Source organism: Oncorhynchus keta, chromosome 12 (assembly GCF_023373465.1).
Source record: "Oncorhynchus keta strain PuntledgeMale-10-30-2019 chromosome 12, Oket_V2, whole genome shotgun sequence".
NCBI classification, from domain to species: Eukaryota; Metazoa; Chordata; class Actinopteri; order Salmoniformes; family Salmonidae; genus Oncorhynchus; species Oncorhynchus keta.
In genome coordinates this window covers 4,100,272-4,119,819 of record NC_068432.1, presented here as the reverse complement: position 1 = coordinate 4,119,819, position 19,548 = coordinate 4,100,272, and the positions used below count along the sequence as shown (strand labels likewise).

The window sequence follows — 19,548 nt, the reverse complement described above, 5'->3', positions numbered from 1 at the left end:
CAAATGGTGGCTATTTTGAATAATCAAAAATATTTTGATTTGTTTAATACTTTTTTGGTTACTACATGATTCCATATGTGTTATTTCATAGTTTTGTCTTTACTATTACTCTACAACGAAGAAAATAGTCAAAATAAAGAAAAACCCTGGAATGAGTAGCTGTGTCCAAACTTTTGACTGGTACTGTAGATCTGACCTCTCTACCAGCCACACCGCCGCAGATAGAGGATGAAGAGGAAGCAGGCATGGTTTTCGAGACGGAAGAATAAAATGGTGGTCAGAGAGCAGAGAGAGGGAGATGTTATGACAGACGACAGGATAGGAAGGAGGGTTATGCTAATCAACCGCGTGGCTGCCACAGAGATACAGAGACAACCCGCCACCAGGACACCCCAACACCTAGTCTACTACAATGCTGTAGGTCAGAACAACAAGAGGGCCTGCTCTGTAATGTGCCCTTGATGGGATGACAACCAGAGCTACCCCCGGGGATGCAGAGTGTGATGCACTCATAATATCCTCTAAATGCATAATTGTCCAGAGATGGAGCCTTGTATTTAAACCATCCTGCATCACGTCTCTTGAACTAGATACTATAGATTATGAAAACTGTCACGTCTGATACCCCAAGAGCCAATGACACAGAATGAGGATGGTAATGTTGTTGTTGTTATGGCACAGCATGCACATCTATCAAGGTGACGATTATTTCCCACAACCAAGACAGGGTTGATTTCAGCACAGGAGCAAGGGAGTTGGGCAGGGTGTACAGTCAGACACACACCATCTGGTGCCCTCTTGACATAACTAACACACCGCCATGCACATCACACAGAGTGAGCACCAAGCTTGCCCCACCCTGCCCTCTCTACCCCACCTGTCCCTAGCCTGGTCCCAGACCTGTATTTGCTTTAGCTTGATATAGAGACAGATGCGTTGGCTGAATCACATACAAGGCTATCCCTTCCACCGCTCTACCCCGCACTGCCCAGACCCACCTCAGAGCCACGTCCCAGCTAAAAGGCCCAACAGCCAAGGGCCCCTAACGGAGGGCTAGTAACCCAGGGGTCACATACAAAAGTATGACCAAGCATGAATCTGTTACTACCTCTCTTTAGGAAAGTAGTCGCTCTCTCCACAATCCCTGATGGAGGAAAATGAAGGAAATTGAAATTGAAACTTGACATGGATGGAAAATATATGGGTTGGTTAGATGAAAAAAGAAGAGGCAAAACTCTGAAACAAAACACTATGTAGAAGTAGTGGTGTGTATCTAACTTCAAATAAATGTAATAATGATAGTCTTACATCTTTATATAGCAATCTAGAGTGAAAATAATGGAGAGTATGCAACAATACAGCTAGAGGGCGCTCCAATCCCCACTGAGAAATGTAAACAGATTGATGCAAACAACAGTTTTTTTTCTCTGCCAGAGGCAATAGAACCTCTGAGTTTTCAGTCGTGGCCAAAAGTTTTGAGAATGAAACAAATATTAATTTTCACAAAGTTTGTTGCCTCAGTTTGTATGATGGCAATTTGCATATACTCCAGAATATTTTGAAGAGTGATCAGATTAATTGAGTCCCTCTTTGCCATGAAAATGAACTGAATCCCCAAAAAACATTTCCACTACATTTCAGCCCTGCCACAAAAGGACCAGCTGACATCATGTCAGTGATTCTCTCGTTAACACAGGTGTGAGTGTTGACGAGGACAAGGATGTAAGATCATGTTGTCATGCTGTCATGCTGATTGAGTTTGAATAACAGACTGGAAGCTTCAAAAGGAGGGTGCTGCTTGGAATCATTGTTCTTCATCTGTCAACAATGTTTTCCTGCAAGGAAACACGTGCCGTCATCATTGCGTTGCACAAAAAGGGCTTCACAGGCAAGGATATTGCTGCCAGTAAGATTACACCTAAATCAACCATTTATTGGATCATCAAGAACTTCAAGGAGAGCGGTTCAATTGTTGTGAAGAAGGCTTTAGGGTGCTCAAGAAAGTTCGGCAAGAGCCAGGACCGTCTCCTAAAGTTGATTCAGTTGCGGGATCGGGAACCACCAGTACAGAGCTTGCTCAGGAATGGCAGCAGGCAGGTGTGAGTGCATCTGCACGCACAGTGAGGAGAAGACTTTTGGAGGATGGCCTGGTGTCAAGAAGGGCAGCAAAGAAGCCACTTCTCTCAAGGAAAAACATCAGGGACAGACTGATATTCTGCAAAAGGTACAGGGATTGGACTGCTGAGGACTGGGGTAAATTCATTTACTCTGATGAATCCCCTTTCCGACTGTTTGGAGCATCCGGAAAAATGCTTGTCCGGAGAAGACGAGGTGAGCGCTACCATCAGTCCTGTGTCATGCCAACAGTTAAGCATCCTGAGACCATTTATGTGTGGGGTTGCTTCTCAGCCAAGGGAGTGTGCTCACTCACAATTTTGCCTAAGAACACAGCCATGAATAAAGGATGGTACCAACACATCCTCCGAGAGCAACTTCTCCCAACCATCTAGGAACAATTTGGTGATGAACAATGCCTTTTCCAGCACCTTGCCATAAGCCAAAAATGATAACTAAGTGGCTCGGGGAACAAAACATCTATATTATGGGTCCACGGCAGGAAACTACCCAGACCTTATTCCCATTGAGAACTTGTGGGCAATCCTCAAGAGGCAGGTGGACAAACAAAAACCCACAAATTCTGACAAACTCCAAGCATCGATTATGCAAGAATGGGCTGCCATCAGTCAGGATGAGGCCCAGAAGTTAATTGATAGCATGCTAGGGCGGATTGCAGAGGTGTTGAAAAAGAAGGGTGAACACTGCAAATATTGACTCTTTGCATCAACTTCATGTAATTGTCAATAAAAGCCTTTGACACTTATGAAATGCTTGTAATTATACTTCAGTATTCCATAGTAACATCTGACAAAAATATCTAAAGACACTGAGGCAGCAGACTTTGAAAATTCATATTTGTGTCATTCTCAACTTTTGGCCACGACTGTACTATGGCTGGACTCTTAAATACTGGTGCAGGATATGCTAATCCTAATCTATTCCAGATGATATTAAATACTGGTGCAGGATATGTTAATCCTAACCTATTCCAGATTATATTAAATACTGGGGCAGGATATGTTAATCCTAATCTATTCCAGATGATATTGCCCACATAAACGTAATACCACAAACAATAATAACTTATACCAAAATGTAATACAAAACTTCCTTACCTGGCTTCTTCTTTCCAATGGGTTCCCTGTAAAAGAGAGAAGAAAAATCATTAGAATCAAGTAAGAGGAAATATATAATTTGGACAGAGTCAGTAAAGGAGTTTGGAACGTTTTATTACTTAGAAAATACTTTGAAAATATTTCCACCTACGTAACGACAGATATATGTCTCTGAAAACTCTAAAAATATCAAACGTTAACCCTGTGAATAACCACACTGATTCTATTTATTTAAGTCAGGCAAGTTTTGGGACTCGATTCAATTTGATCACTATTCAATCACATTCAAATCTCAGCTATACATTTGTTCTGCTAGTCATGCAGGCTCTAGTCTAGATGAGTGAAACTAAACTCTGCAAGATACATTACATATCTACAGATGTGTTGACCTTTGCTCCAGATGAGAGGGGATATGGTAGATAGTGAGTTTCTGAAACTAGGCTGAATGAGAACATGATACTGTATCCGCTCAGTCTGCTTTATCCATTTGGACTGCAATCCTCTATCCATTCTCATTTGTGGTAGCCAATTCAATGTCCAGATGCCCAGGGAGACTGAGGTGGCTAATTCAGCCTGACTTTCTATTCTTTCTACACACACACACTCTCTTGCGCGCGCACACACACACACACACACACAACTGTCCATCTTATTTTCCTCCTGAATAAAATTCACTCTCAATCACATAATGCATTGTTCGCCAGGCAACTGTTATTGCGCTAGCCACAGAGCATCTGCTACATTACTTAAATGTAATATATCTACAGCCATTAGTTTGACTATTAGCGTACTGTCAAAAGAGTCTCCAGCCAAGACAGCCACAGCTCCACCACTAGCCTGACTTATCAAAGGGAAGCAGACAGCTAATGGCAGACTGGAGTCAGAACAGTGTTAGAAAGGCAATGCACTGTCCAGTATTCTGTATTCCGTAAGTACATTACAAGAGTTTTCCATAAGATCAAATCAGTCCTCCCCCTCACGCTAAATGAGGTTGTATTGGACCATGGATGAGTCAATCATGGTCAAGGTTACATTGAATAGGAGGACCAACACATCCGTGGTTGGATGGGAGGACTGTGTTCAATATGGAGCTTTAAAACCTAGAGCAAGCCCATTCCACTACCAGGAGCCAGACCACAAGAGGTCCTAACCAATGACGAGCTAGCAATACGAGAGCTCATCCTCTCTTCTACATCTTCCTTATACCTCTCCACTATCTCTCCTTTCCTTTCCTCGCCTGTCTTTAATATCTCCCCTCCTCTACCGCTCCCTCTCCTATCTCTCCACTACGTTCTCATGCCTGCTACTTCAATCTCGCCAATGGACAGACAGTGACATCCCTCCTTACTCTGGTAGATTTATAGAGGGCTGTATAGCGACCCAAGAGAGAAGGGCTGGTGACACGATGTCAGCCCAGCTGAACACAGTCTGCATTAGAAGAGAGCTGTAATCCAATTTTAATAAAGACAAACCAAGGTCTTTTCTATATTCATCTGCCTCTCCCTCCGACCCCCCATCTCCTGTCCCTAGAAGCAGATGCTTGGAGTTTGTCTGTCTGAGAGGTAGCTAATAAGGTATGTGTCCTTGGCAACGGCCAGAGGGAACTAGCTCTCCTCCATCTGTCTGTCTAAGGAGGTGACCTGACAGCAGCCATTCATAGTGGCCAGAGCAGTGACAGGCCTTGTATTCTTCTCCTTCCACAGAGATTCATCTCCTCTGCAGTTACTGAACACATATTGTATCAAACAATCAGGCACCAGGCAGCCATTTTGGATTTCGACCAAGGTCCTCCTGCTGCAATAATGTCGATGGCCAACAAACTCTGAGGAATGATAAGCATCTTTGTGCAAAATCACGGATTGACGGTGCAGAATTATATTGTTGATGTTCAGTCACATGCTATTGACTTGTGCGTCAAACGGCGCACAGCAAAAAAAAGCTAATCGACAAACTAGCGCAGAAAATTGTCTGGTTAAGATTGGACAGCCTAGATAAGATTAACATTACTCCCATAAACCCTGACGTAGTTTCGGAATGTGTGAGTCGAACACGTCTCTACATAAATAAACAGAACACATATACCTAGTTAGGTGGCTAGAAGACTGTAGCTGAGCATGTCAAAGTACACAGAGATAGGAAGCTGTTTGCCAAAGCAGAAAAACTAGTAAGAAAAATGTGGGACTTGTCAAATAGTGAAGGAAGAAAAATATAATCTGAAAAGCATCAGGTTTGATACATTTCACCAGCCATTACTGGGCAAGCAATAGATTAAAGGCCCAGTGCAGTCAAAAGCAGTCACCTGTAACCCCTCCTGCCCTCCAGGCGTCTGGTCGCTCAACAACACATACGTGATGTGGGGGAAATGGCGTGGTGACTTTATGACTTGCGTTGGCACGTTGTAACTGTCAGACTGACTATGGCACTAATGTGTTGAGTGAGATTTACAAGAGTTCATGCCGCCTCAGCAGTTCTCTCATACACTGCTCCGCTAGGCCACATGTTATGTAGCTCTCACTCAGGGCAAACCAACCGCTCCCCCCACCAACACAGCAATACCAGAGGGAGCATGACATCATGGTCATTACACTCTATTATAACCTATTACTGATGGATTGGCTTGTTTCAACATGAAATGAAATGTTGGTCAGGAGGAGGTCCTTTCTGCTACTTCGTGAAACAAAGCCTGCATGAAGCATTGTGCTTCTGTTTCTTTATTTGTAGTGTTTGTTGTTGGCCCAGTACACATGTTGAATGTTTGAATGTGCCTACTGTGTAACTTATATGTATTTGTGCTGCTTGTCAGACTGTGTGACAGTGTGTTCCTTTGAAAAGAAGGTGACGAATGGTGCGATGTGTAGCTTACTCTTTAGGTGGGTTGAGGTCTTCAGGACGAGTCTCGAAGAATACACGAACCTCCTCACACTGGGATACGTACACGGGCAGCTGAATCAGAGCCTGCGCGTAAACACAGAAACACACGAAGGTTTGAATGTTAATCAGAACCAAATGAAGAGTTTCATTCCAAAACGATATGCAGTATATCCATTTTCCGAATTGTTGGTAAATTTGCTTTTATTGATTAAAGAAAATTAGAAATTGTACGTTTTTTTCACTGTAATCATGGCATGGGGTTGTTCAATGACAGACATGTATTTGTTTGAAATCTATCACTTGGTTTAATTTCATGTTTTTTTGCTAAACGCTACATATCTACCTCACTCTCACAGAAATAAGTAGTACTGCTAGGTTTGACCATCGTCATGTTTGGAGAGAAAAAGGGGGAGGCCTGCAAGCCGAACATCACCATCCCAACAGTGATGTCATCTATTTTGTGAAGCGCACCAGTCCCTCCTGCAGCAAAGTACCCCCACAATATGATGCTGCCACCCCCGTGCTTCACGGTTGGGATGGTGTTCTTCGGCTTGCAAGCCTCCCCCTTTTCCTCCAAACATAACGATAGTCATTATGGCCAAACAGTTCTATTTGTTTCATCAGACCAGAGGACATTTCTCCAAAAAGTACGATCTTTGTCCCCATGTGCAGTTGCAAACCATAGTTTTGCTTTATAGTGGTTTTGAAGCAGTGGTTTCTTCCTTGCTGAGCAGCCTTTCAGATTATGTCGACATAGGACTCATTTTACTGTGGATATACAGTGGGGCAAAAAAGTATTTAGTCAACCACCAATTGTGCAAGTTCTCCCACTTAAAAAGATGAAAGAGGCCTGTAATTGACATCATAGGTACACTTCAACTATGAGGGACAAAATGAGAAAAAAAAATCCAGAAAATCACATTATAGGATTTTTTTAATGAATTTATTTGCAAATGATGGTGGAAATAAGTATTTGGTCAATAACAAAAGTTTCTCTACTTTGTTATATACCCTTTGTTGGCAATGACAGAGGTCAAACGTTTTCTGTAAGTCTTTACAAGGTTTTCACACACTGTTGCTGATATTTTGGCCCATTCCTCCATGCAGATCTCCTCTAGAGCAGTGATGTTTTGGGGCTGTTGCTGGGCAACATGGACTTTCAACTCCCTCCAAAGATGTTCTATGGGGTTGAGATCTGGAGACTGGCTAGGCCACTCCAGGACCTTGAAATGCTTCTTACGAAGCCACTCCTTCTTTGCCCGGGTGGTGTGTTTGGGATCATTGTCATGCTGAAAGACCCAGCCACGTTTCATTTTCAATGCCCTTGCTGATGGAAGGAGGTTTTCACTCAAAATCTCAAAATACATGGCCCAAAGCATGAAAAACAGCCCCAAAGCATGATGTTTCCACCGCCATGCTTCACAGTGGGTATGGTGTTCTTTGGATGCAACTCATCATTCTTTGTCCTCCAAACACGACAGGTTGAGTTTTTACCAAAAAGTTATATTTTGGTTTCATCTGACCATATGACATTCTCCCAATCTTCTTCTGGATCATCCACATGCTCTCTAGCAAATTTCAGACGGGCCTGGACATGTCCTGGCTTAAGCAGGGGGACACGTCTGGCACTACAGGATTTGAGTCCCTGGCGGCGTAGTGTGTTACTGATGGTAGGCTCTGTTACTTTGGTCCCAGCTCTCTGCAGGTCATTCACTAGGTCCCCCCCGTGTGGTTCTGGGTTTTTTGCTCACCGTTCGTGATAATTCTGACCCCACGGGGTGAGATCTTGTGTAGAGCCCCAGATCGAGGGAGATTATCAGTGGTCTTGTATGTATTCCATTTCCAAATAATTGCTACCACAGTTGATTTCTTCAAACCAAGCTGCTTACCTATTGCAGATTCAGTCTTCCCAGCCTGGTGCAAGTCTACAATTTTGTTTCCTTTGACAGCTCTTTGGTCTTGGCCATAGTAGAGTTTGGAGTGTGACTGTTTGAGGTTGTGGACAGGTGTCTTTTATACTGATAACAAGTTCAAACAGGTACCATTAATACAGGTAATGAGTGGTGGACAGAGGAGCCTCTTAAAGAAGTAACAGGTCTGTGGGCGCCAGAAGTCTTGCTTGTTTGTAGGTGACCAAATACTTATTTTCCACCATAATTTGCAAATAAATTCAATTAAAATCCTACAATGTGATTTTCTGGATTTTTTTTCTCATTTTGTCTGTCATAGTTGTGTACCTATGATGAAAATTACAGGTCTCATCTTTTTAAGTGGGAGAACTTGCACAATTGGTGGCTGACTAAATACTTTTTTGCCCCACTCTAGATACTTTTTTACCCATTTCCTCCAGCATCTTCACAAGGTCCTTTGCTGTTCTGGGATTCATTTGCACTTTTTGCACCAAAGTACGTTCATCTCTAGGAGACAGAATGCATCTTCCTGAGCGGTATGGAGGCTGCGTGGTCCCATGGTGTTTATACATGCATACTATTTTTTTGTACAGATGAACGTGGTAACCTTCAGGTGTTTAGACTTTTGGAGGTCTACAATTTTTTTCTGAGGTCTTGGCTGATTTCCTTTGTTTTTCCCATGATGTCAAGCAGATGATTTTGAAGGTAGGCTTTTAAATACAGCCGCAGGTACACCTCCAATTGATGCAAATTATGTCAATTAGCCTATCAGAAGCTTCTGAAGCCATGACATCATTTAATGGATTTTCCAGGCTGTTTAAATGCACAGTCAACTTAGTGTTTGTACACTTCGGACCCACTGGAATTGTGACACAGTGAATTATAAGTGAAATAAATTGTCTAAACAATTGTTGGAAAAATTACTTGTGTCATGCAAACTATAGTTTGTTAACAAGACATTTGTGGAGTGGTTGAAAAACAAGTTTTATGACTCCAACCTAAGTGTTTGTAAACCTCCGATTTCAACTGTATATATTATAAATCAATATAGTAGTAATATGATATCTGTATTTAAAGACTTACATTTGACATTTACCAGATGCTCTTATCCAAGGCTGTAAGGTTCTGCTTTTCTTTTCTTAGTCAACCTTGTTCTCTTTCTTTGTGTTCTGGAATGTAGCCCTGTCTTTCATTTTTGTTCATTGATTTCACCTGTTCGTTTCTCTCACCTGGTCTCATCAGCTTCCCTGTTTAGTTCAGTTCTTTCTGTTTGTATGGCTGTGCAGTATTGTTTGTTTTTGACCATTGTCCGCCTGTGACCACGATTCCTGCCGTCCGAGAAGGCATACTAAACATCTGCTGTGCTCTGCGTGTGAACCTACAACTTTTTCTCCCTGAGTATTCACCCCAAGGGAGAAATACATAAGTGCATTCATCTTAAGATAGCCAGGTGACACAACCACATATCACAGTGAAATATACAGGATACGAACATTACATTCCAGCTAAACAATGGATATATGGTTGTGCAAAAAAAAATACATTTTCATTTACATGGTTTTAAACATCTGAGCACAGTAATATTTTACACACACATGAACTTACCCATAAGCAATCATTTCTGATGAAAGAACACATGAAATATTTGTGGATATAGCATTTTGGAAATAAACTCAAATGCTGCTATTGTATTTATGTCAGTGGCAGTGGTATTGGGAGTAGTGGTGTTCACTAGGAAATACGTAGCCTGTTTCCCAGGGGAACTACTATATGACAAATAATGATACAGCAAAGTGAATGACAGCTATAGTACAGGTGCTACATTCAAATACTACGTCCTCTTGTGTAGGCAAAACAACATACAGCAGGCATTACTACCCAACCACACCAACATAGAAAAAGCATCTACTGTACCTAAATGGAGCCTAGTCCACTCTATTCTATTTCCTGTTTCTAATCTAACATCATTGATCCTTTCTCCCTGTGGGGGCCCGCATGGCTGTGGCTCTGACCACAGCTCTGTGGATAATCTAGTGGTGGGGGAGACATGCAGGCTGACAGGGCCATTCCGCAGGAGATGAAAGGCTAAGTGGCCTGAGATATCTCTCTCTCTTTCTCAGCCTCAAAGGCCTCAGTACTTCAGTGATCCAACTGATCCAATGCCTAGAACCAGCTGGTGGGTCTCTCCAACAAAACAGCCCTTATTATCACTGTGTGCAGAGAGGCAAGCATGCAGCACACTCCTCGCTGCCATGAGGCATTTCTCAAAGCTATCCATCTCAGCCTCAGGCCCAGCGTACGTCTGCATTTAATAAGGCTAAGTGCCTCAGTACTGTCCACCCAGAGAGGGGCAGCTCTCTCTCGCTCCCCGACAGCCTGAATTATGATATGGCTGGCCCGTATCATAAAATACGGGCCAGCCAGAGTTCAAGGTGCCCTTGTCCAGTGTGGCACCTAGCCCTTTTTGACTCACCGTATGGGAAGCCGTGCCAACAGACTGCCCATGCTAAAAGTGTGGGAGGATTGCCATAGGCTTAGCTGAAACCCTGTTCTCTATTAGCGTCGGGGTAAGAGGGTGTGCGTGTGTGCGCGTGCATACGTACGTGACTGTCCAGTGGTCAATTACAAAGATTAAAATGCCTTTTTTAATGGGAGAAAAATCAAAATGATTCTCTGGAGAGAGACAGATGATAAATGATTTAAGTGTTGACCTCCAGAGGAGCCCCTTCATCCCCTGGTCCTGCTGACTGAATCTGGTACACTGTGTCTGGGGTTAGGAAGAACATACTCCCCCTGTATTTCTCACCCCTTCACTCTGCCTGTGACCTGGCAGGTCATTAGTATTCTCCCCAGAGACTGGGAGCCGGAAGGCACATTACAGCAAATTGACTTTATTGGTGCTCTTTACAGCCGTCAGCATTAACCTAATTGTGTGTGTGTGTGTGTGTGTGTGTGTGTGTGTGTGTGTGTGTGTGTGTGTGTGTGTGTGTGTGTGTGTGTGTGTGTGTGGTTGAGTGCATGTGTGCAAGTCAAACAGAAAACAGTGAAGGTGGGGAGAGAACACACATACATTACATGTATATACAAGTAGATTATAGGGGTGGCAGATAGATAGCCTAGTGTTTAGAGCGTTTGGCCAGTAACTGAAAGGTTGCTGGATCAAATCCCTGAGCTGACAAGATACAAATCTGTCGTTCTGCCCGTTTGCAAGGCAGTTAACCCACTGTTCCCCAGGCGCCGAGACGTGGATGTCGATTTAAGGCAGCCTCTCTGATTCAGAGGGCTTGGGTTAAATGCGGAAGACACATTTCAATTGAAAGCATTCAGTTGTACAACTGACTAGGTCTCCCCTTTTCCCTTTCTTAAACAGCATACACCAGTATTGTATAGCCCACCCTTTCCAAACAATGGCAATTCTGAAGATTGAGAAACAATGGTAAAAGGGTAAAACTGGAGTGAAAACCTATATCCTCCAAGAATCAACGTCTCCTCTCCAACAGCAGAAACTCCAGCAAAGGTCATTCCATGCGAGTCAGGTTCAGGTTTAGGACTCACTCAGCATTTTGACAGAAAGGTCGAAATGGTGATCCTCTGAGCCAAACATGAAAGCAACGACACTGAACAAAAACCGAAATGCATCATGCAACAATTTCAAATATTTTGCTGAGTTGCAGTCAATAAAGAAAATCAGTCAATTGAAAGAAATTCATTAGGCCCTAATCTATGGATTTCACATCACTGGGAATACAGATGTGCATCTGTTGGTCACAGATACCTTAAAAAAAGGTAGGGGTCTGGATCAGCGTTTGCCTCATGTAGCATGACATCTCCTTCACATATAGGTGGTCAGGCTGTTGATTGTGACGTCTGGAATGGTGTCCCACTTTTCAATTCTGTGTGAAGTTGCTGGATATTGGCGGAAACTGGAACTTGTGTTCATACATGAAGATGCAGAGCATCCCAAACATGCTCAATGGGTGATTTGTCTGGTGAGTATGCAGGCCATGGAAGAACTTGGACAGTTGCAGCTTCCAGGAATTGTCTACAGGTCCTTGTGACATGGGGCCGTGCATTATTATGCTGAAACATGAGATGATGGTGGAGAATGAATGGCACGACAATGAGCCTCAGGATCTCCTCACAGCATCTCAGCAAACCGCTCACCTACACGATGCCATACACGCTGTCTGCAATCTGCCCGGTACATTTGAACCCAGAATGAATCTGAAGAGCACATTTCAGCGTGCTAGTGGCCATCGAAGGTGAGCTTTTACACACTGAAGTCGGTTACAGCAGAACTGCTGTCAGGTCAAGACCCTGGTGAGGACGATGAGCATGCAGGTGAGCTTCCCTGAGAAGGTTTCTGACAGTTTGTGCAAAACTTCCTCAGTTGTGGAAACCCACAGTTCTAACAGCTGTCCGGGTAGCTGGTCTCAGAAGATCCCACAGGTGAAGAAGCCAGATGTGGAGGTCCTGGGATAGCGTGGTTACACATGGTCTGCAGTTGTGAGGTCGGTTGGATGTACTGCCAAATTCTCTAAAACGACATTGGAGGCGGCTTATGTTAGAGAAATAAACATTACATTCTCTGGTAACAGCTCTGGTGGACATTTATGCAGTCAGCATGCCAATTGCACACACCCTCAAAACGTGAGACATCTATGGCATTGTGTTCTGTGACTAAATTGCACATTTTAGAGTGGCCTTTTATTGTCCCCAGCACAGGGTGCACCTGTGTAATGATCATGTTGTTTAATCAGCTTCTTGATATGCCACACCTGTCAGGTGGGTGGATTATCCTGGATAAGAATAAATGCTCACTAACAGGGATGTAAACAAATTTGTGCACAACTTTTGAGAGAAATACGGTTCTTGCGGTTTGGAAAATTTCTGGCATCTTTTATTTCAGCTCATGAAACATGGACCCATCACTTTACATTTTGTTCAGTATATAAAGTAAACACCTTCCATTTTTCACTTGTTCAGCCCTCTGTCTTGACCAGGGCCAAGAAAGCCCCCCCCCCAACCCCCAACCCCCCTCTGTCCAAACTAGCCAGCCAGACTGGACAGAACCACAGACCTTGATCTGACCCCCTCCCCTCCCCCATTAAAGACACTCACCCAGTGGTATGGTTGCAAAGACGGGGTACTGGAAACGTTCAAACTTTACCAGTAAACTACCAGAATGTTGTTATTTTATGTAATCTATTACGAAATATCTAGTGGCTCATTTGGGTACTTCAGGTTTTTACAGGTGTCTCTACATCAACATTGTGCAGAGTTCAAAATAACATTTATTTATTTTACAAAATAATGCCATTGCTGATTAGATGCTTTAAACAAATGTATTAGGCTCTTTTCCCTTGAACCATATGGTCCATCTACTATAAATTCATGGACAATATGGACACAAATATAAAGAATGAATACTATATATTAAATTACTGTAAGTTAATAAAACAATAAAACAAAACATCGCTGCTAATAACAGCTAGTTTCCAGACCGGACGTGTGCGTGCACCATCGTGCGCAAATAGATTGTGTCCCCCCACACCAGAACACGATCATGACACGCAGGTTGAAATATAAAAAAGAAAAACTCTGAACCAATTATATTAATTTGGGGACAGATCCAAAAGCATTAAATATTTATGGCAATTTAGCTAGCTAGCTTGCAGTTCCTAGCTTATTTGTCCTATTTAGCTAGCTTGCTGTTGCAAGCCAATTTGTCCTAGGATATAAATGTTGAAATGGTCCTCTACACCGACAATTAATCCACACATAAAACGGTCAACCGAATCGTTTCTAGTCATCTCTCCTCCTTCCAAACTTAGTCTAAAACTATTCACATAAACCTAAACACACCCACAACACATCAACTCTAGAACCTTATAGTTTCCCCCCTTGTTTTACAGTACTTAAATCTGTGACCCTTGTTGTACCCGTACCCCAAAACGACCCCCTGAGGTAGCCTGACCCCTAGGCCTCCCCTCCCATGTGTACCCCATTTCTCTCACCAGTGACCTGGCTTCATAAACAAAAGGTTCTCCGGCAACATGCCAGGGAATATGTTGTTTTTTAAGAGCATGACTGAGATGGAACCACCTTTCAAAAAATCCCCAGGCAACATAAAAATGCAGTTCTGGTTTATAGGGAAGCCCTTTAAAAGTAAACAAGGCCCACTGGGCACAGACATCAATTCAACGTCTAGTCCACGTTGGTTCAACATAATTTCATTAATATGATGTGGAAACTGTGCTGATTCAACCAGTGTGTGCCTAGTGGTTAAGGGCTTGTAAAGTAAGCATTTCATGCTAACGTCTACACTTGTTTTATTCGGCGCACGTGACAAATAATGTCAATTTAATTTAGTGGGGGGTCTGGTGATGTTGCTGACAGGGACAAGCTCAGGGTTCCTCAAACCACTGCCCTGATGGAGAGATAGCACGGAGATACCACAGCATCCCTACCGCCTGCGATAGAAATGGATTCCCCACTTCTCTTTTTGCCATTCCACTAAAGACCTAAACACAGACTCTGCAACCATGATGCTTTGTTTTCCAGATGGAATTATTTCCTCTGTCAGCCATGTTCCAGATTGCCTTCAGTTTCCGCAATGTCTAATTCCTGAAGAAAATATCATATTTTCGAGGATGATTTTGTTATCGTATATTTCCCAGTGGGCAATGATAAACATATAAGATATGCATGTATTTAACATTGCTAGTGCATTGGTCTTTGTATAGAGAAACAGAATGGCTATAACAGGTCAGTGGAACTAGAAACTAGGAACTAGGGTGTATGAAATCCAAAACAGTCTCACTCTGACTGCCATGCTATCAGTGAGGTAAACCGGTCAGCAGGATCATGAATGCAAACCCCTCGCTCTAGTCTGAAGCTCTATCTACCACAGTGCTAATGTCCTAATACCTGAGATTTAGGTTCCTCTCCAGGCTTCTTCCCCATGGGAGGTTTTAGGGGTTCAAGTTTGGGTCATACTGTTGTTTCGTCCATAATGAGTGAGTGTGGAAGATGTAATACCCCTGAATTTCCCCACCAACTGAGCAGTGGTCTCAGTCAAAGCCTACTCACCCTGCAGTACTCGTTGATAGGCCTCAGGCGCTTCATGGCCACATCCCTGATATGGCTTCTCCTGAACAGGATCTTCCCTGGAAGGAAGAAGAACAACAGTCTTTAGGATATAATGTACATGTCTTACAAAAATACAAAGCCCTCTAGCCTCCCATCTTACCCTAGTCCTCAACCATGGTCTCACGTTATATATAGTACATACTCAAACTGTATGATAATTCAGTATTTGAATGGTGTGGATTCACAGTAGCAATTATACAAGCAGACATAAACAATTATAAATACTCCATAACTGCAATAGTCCGTTTTTACAGATTACAATATTCACTTTTGATGGAAAATGTTATGTTTGTGCTTTTCTAATAACCAATTAGACTTGTTTCACGCAAGTGACTGATTGATCGTGCATGTGAGGAATCCTCACTATCAGTATAGTGAGCAATTTGTCAGTACGCCCAGAACATTGTTTTGAGAACCGAAAGAAGTATCTCAGTTTCAAGGTCTCAGCTTGGAGAGAAGAAGCCTCTTGAGGTATTGGTCATTCACATGCAGGAACCACACGTTAATGATGAATTAATTATGAATAATGAATCATGTAAATCATGCAATTATAACTTGTCTGTGTAAACAGTATAGAAGAGAACTAACGGGACTGCCCCGGCAGAGCTCCCAACCGACGTGTACTATGGTTTGTTGGAATCTTCTTCAGCGTGCTGATAATAAAGAATGATTCATTTAATAGGTGAAAGCCAGGTGTCCCTGGTGGTCATTTCTACAACAGTTTGGTGCCTGTGGAGCTTTCCAGTGAGGGTCTGCGAGGAAAACCGGTGGCCCATTTGATGTAACATGAGGGAAATTCCCATCTGAGCAAAAGACGACGAGGACCCGCCCAGACCAGACCCTTACTGCGAGCTGCCCAGGAGGAGACACATAATCCACAAACAATTGAGGGACACGGCAACTGATTTCAGTATGTCAATTCAAATTAATTTGTATGAAAATCATTACAAAATAAATTAAACTAAACATAAAAATGAAATGACGTCTATTTGGTCTGGGAACACTGAAGTCTGGGACTACTAGAAAGGTACCATAGTCTCTGGGAGGCTAATGTCGTCTGGGACTACTGAGATGGGTAAGGGCTGTTCAGAGAAGCCCCACCGACAGCTGTCTATAGGCATTTCTGGGAATTGTCTATGTGGTCTGGGACTACTGAGTGTGTTTGGATAATACGTTCCGATATATAACGTTAGCTAGGGGTTCTGTCCACCACCGCCCATCATAGTCTGGGACTACTAGTACTACTCTGGACTCCCGAGTGGCGTAGAGGTCTAAGGCACTGCATCACAGTTCTAGAGGTGTCACTACAAACCCTGGTTCGATTCCAGGCTGTATCACAACTGGCCGTGATTGAGAGTCCCATGGTGCGGCTCACAATTGGCCCAGCGTCGTACGGGTTAGGGTTTAACCGGGGTAGGCCGTCATTGTAAATAAGAATTTGTTCTTAACGGACTAGCCTAGTTAAATAAACGTAATATAAAATAATAAATAATAGTAATAGCACAAGGTGTTGTTTTATATGTATAGGAAGTAGCGGCAATAACCGTTGAAGAAACATATGGTGCTTAGGATGTACTGACAGAGAATCGTTGAAGATGCACATGAAGTGTTGTGGATGTGAAAACCTAAGCTTTATAACGTTATATGGGGATTATGTGTGATGTGAAAGAGGTGTGTGTCTGAAAGAATACCCCAGACAGTTCTGTGTGAGCTGAGTTTCTCGATCTATAACGTTATCTAGTTCAGTCCACCACCACCCGTCGATCTATGGATAGTGAGCACTGACAGGAGAAGTCATTGACAAGTTTGAGAGGGTAACAGCTGTGATGGGTAAGGGCTGTTCAGAGAACCCCCACCGACAGCTGTCTAAAGGCATCTCTGGGACTTGTCTATGTGGTCTGGGAATACTGAGATTTCCTCGAGAAAATGATAGGCAGCAACTCAAACAGGAAGTACCCATGCTAAGGTCTATTCAACGCTGGTCTGACCAATTGGAATCCATGTCTCAAGATTGTTTTGATCTGGGATATGTTCTGGGTAGCCTCTGACAATAACATTGACGTATACACGGACACGATGACTGAGTTCATCAGGAAATGTATAGGGGATGTTGTTCCCACTGTGACTATTAAAACCTACTCAAACCAGAAACCATGGAAAAATGACAGCATTTGCACCAAACTAAAAGCGTGAACCAGCAGATTTAACGATTGCAAGATGACTGGGAATATAGTCGAATACAAACAATATGACAAAGTGGAATCGCAATTCAACGGCTCAGACACAATAAGTATGTGGCAGGGTCTACAGACAATCACGGATTACAAAGGGGAAACCAGCCACGTTGGGGACACCAACATCTTGCTCCCGGACAAGCTAAACACCTTATTCGCTCGCTTTGAGGATGACACAGTGTCACCGACACGGCCCACTCCCAAGGACAGTGGGCTCTTGTTCTCCGTGGCCGACGTAAGACAATTTAAGCATGTTAACCCTCACAAGACTGCTGGCCCAGAAGGCATCCCTAGCCGGGTTCTCAGAGCATGTGCAGACCAGCTGGCTGGAGTTTTTACAGACATATCTCTCCCTATCCCAGTCTGCTGTCCCCACTTGCTTAAATATGTCTACCACTGTTCCTGTACCCAAGAAAGCAAAGCTACTAAATGCCTATCACCCCGTAGCACTCACTTCTGTCATCATGAAGTGCTTTGAGAGACTATTTAAGGATCATTATCACTTCTACCTTACCTGACATCCTAGACCCACTTAAATTTGCATACTGCCCCAATAGATCCACAGACAATGCAATTGCCATCGCACTGCACACTGCCCTATCCCATTTGGACAAGAGGAATACCTATCTAAGAATGCTGTTCATTGACTACAGCTCAGCATTCAACAACATAGCACCCTCCAAGCTCATCATTAAGCTCGGGGCCCATGGTCTGAATCCTGCCTTGTGCCACTGGGCCCTGGACTTCCTGACAGGCCCAGGTGGTGAAGGTTGGAAACAACTTCGCTGATCCTCAACACAGGTGCTCCACAAGGGTGTGTGCTCAGCCCCCTCCTGTACTCCCTGCTCACCCATGACTGCGTGTCCATGCACGCCTCCAACTCAATCATCAAATTTTCAGAGGATACAACAGTGGTAGGCCTGGTTTCCAGCAATGATGAGACAGCCCACTGGGAGGAGGTGAGGGCCCTGGTGGAGTGGTGCCAAGAAAATAGCCAAGTCAACAAAACGAAGAAGCTGATCGTGGACTTCAGGAAACAGCAGAGGGAGCATGCCGCTATCCACTTTGACGGGACCACAGTGTTATACACGTCACTGCCAATCTGAAATGTTCCACCCACACAGAGTGTGCTGAAGAAGGCACAACAGAAATATAAATAGGACCCTCACAAACTTTTACAGATGCACAATTGAGAGCATCCTGTCAGGCTGTATCACTGCCTGGTATGGCAACTGCACCGCCCACAACTGCACGGCTCTCCAGAGGGTGGTGTGGTCCGTCCACACTGCCTGCCTTCCAGGATACCTAGAGGACCCGATGTCACAGGAACGCCAAAAAGATCATTAAGGACATCAACCACCCGAGCCACGGCATGTTCACCCCGCTACCATCCAGAAGGTGAGTTCAGTACAGGTGCATCAAAGCTGGGACCGAGAGACTGAAAAACAGCTTGTATTTCAAGGCCATCAGACTGTTAAATATAGCCATCATTAGCCAGCTACCACCCGGTTACTCGACCCTGCACCTTAGAGGCTGCTGCCCTATATACATAGACAGGGAATCACTGGTCACTTTAATAATGTTTACATACTGCTTTACTAATTTTACGTATTTACAGTATTCTATTCGACTGTATTTTAGTCAATGGCACTCCGACATTGCTCAACCTAATATTTATATATTTCTTAATTCCATTCTTTAATTTTAGATTCATGTGTATTGTTGTGACTTTTTAGATACTACTGCACTGTTGGAGCTAAAACACAAGCATTTCGCTACACCATCAATAACATCTGCTAAATGTGTATATAATCAATACAATTTGATTTGATTTTCATTTGATGTTGGCATGGTTTTCCAACAACAACACCCGTGTCAATACAGTATATCCTCCAAACAACAGCTTCGAGGGCATTAATAATAATAATAATAATAATATATGCCATTTAGCTGACGCTTTTATCCAAAGCGACTTACAGTCATGTGTGCATACATTCTACGTATGGGTGGTCCCGGGAATCGAACCCACTACCCTGGCGTTACAAGCGCCATGCTCTACCAACTGAGCCACAGAAGGACCAACAACACATGATCTCATGGTGCATTTAGAATGGTAACAGCAGGCCTACATAACGTATGTTACAGCTA

General features: G+C 43.4%; 1 protein-coding gene across 4 annotated transcripts in view; it reads right to left on the bottom strand.

Moving 5' to 3' along the window:
- LOC118390881 (SH3 and PX domain-containing protein 2B-like) overlaps positions 1-19,548 on the bottom strand; it is an 85,269-nt gene that overhangs the window by 20,144 nt on the left and 45,577 nt on the right. The window contains exons 4-7 of one of the 4 annotated variants that reach the window (XM_035781596.2): positions 15,107-15,183; positions 6,097-6,188; positions 3,234-3,259; positions 1,109-1,144 (exon numbers count right to left, since the gene is read on the bottom strand). In XM_035781596.2, the coding sequence (XP_035637489.1) occupies positions 1,109-1,144; positions 3,234-3,259; positions 6,097-6,188; positions 15,107-15,183 (231 nt within the window). Of the gene's footprint in view, positions 1-1,108; positions 1,145-3,233; positions 3,260-6,096; positions 6,189-9,097; positions 9,196-15,106; positions 15,184-19,548 lie in introns of those variants that run through there. The other 3 variants (XM_035781598.2, XM_035781597.2, XM_035781600.2) reach the window with 3 other exon arrangements.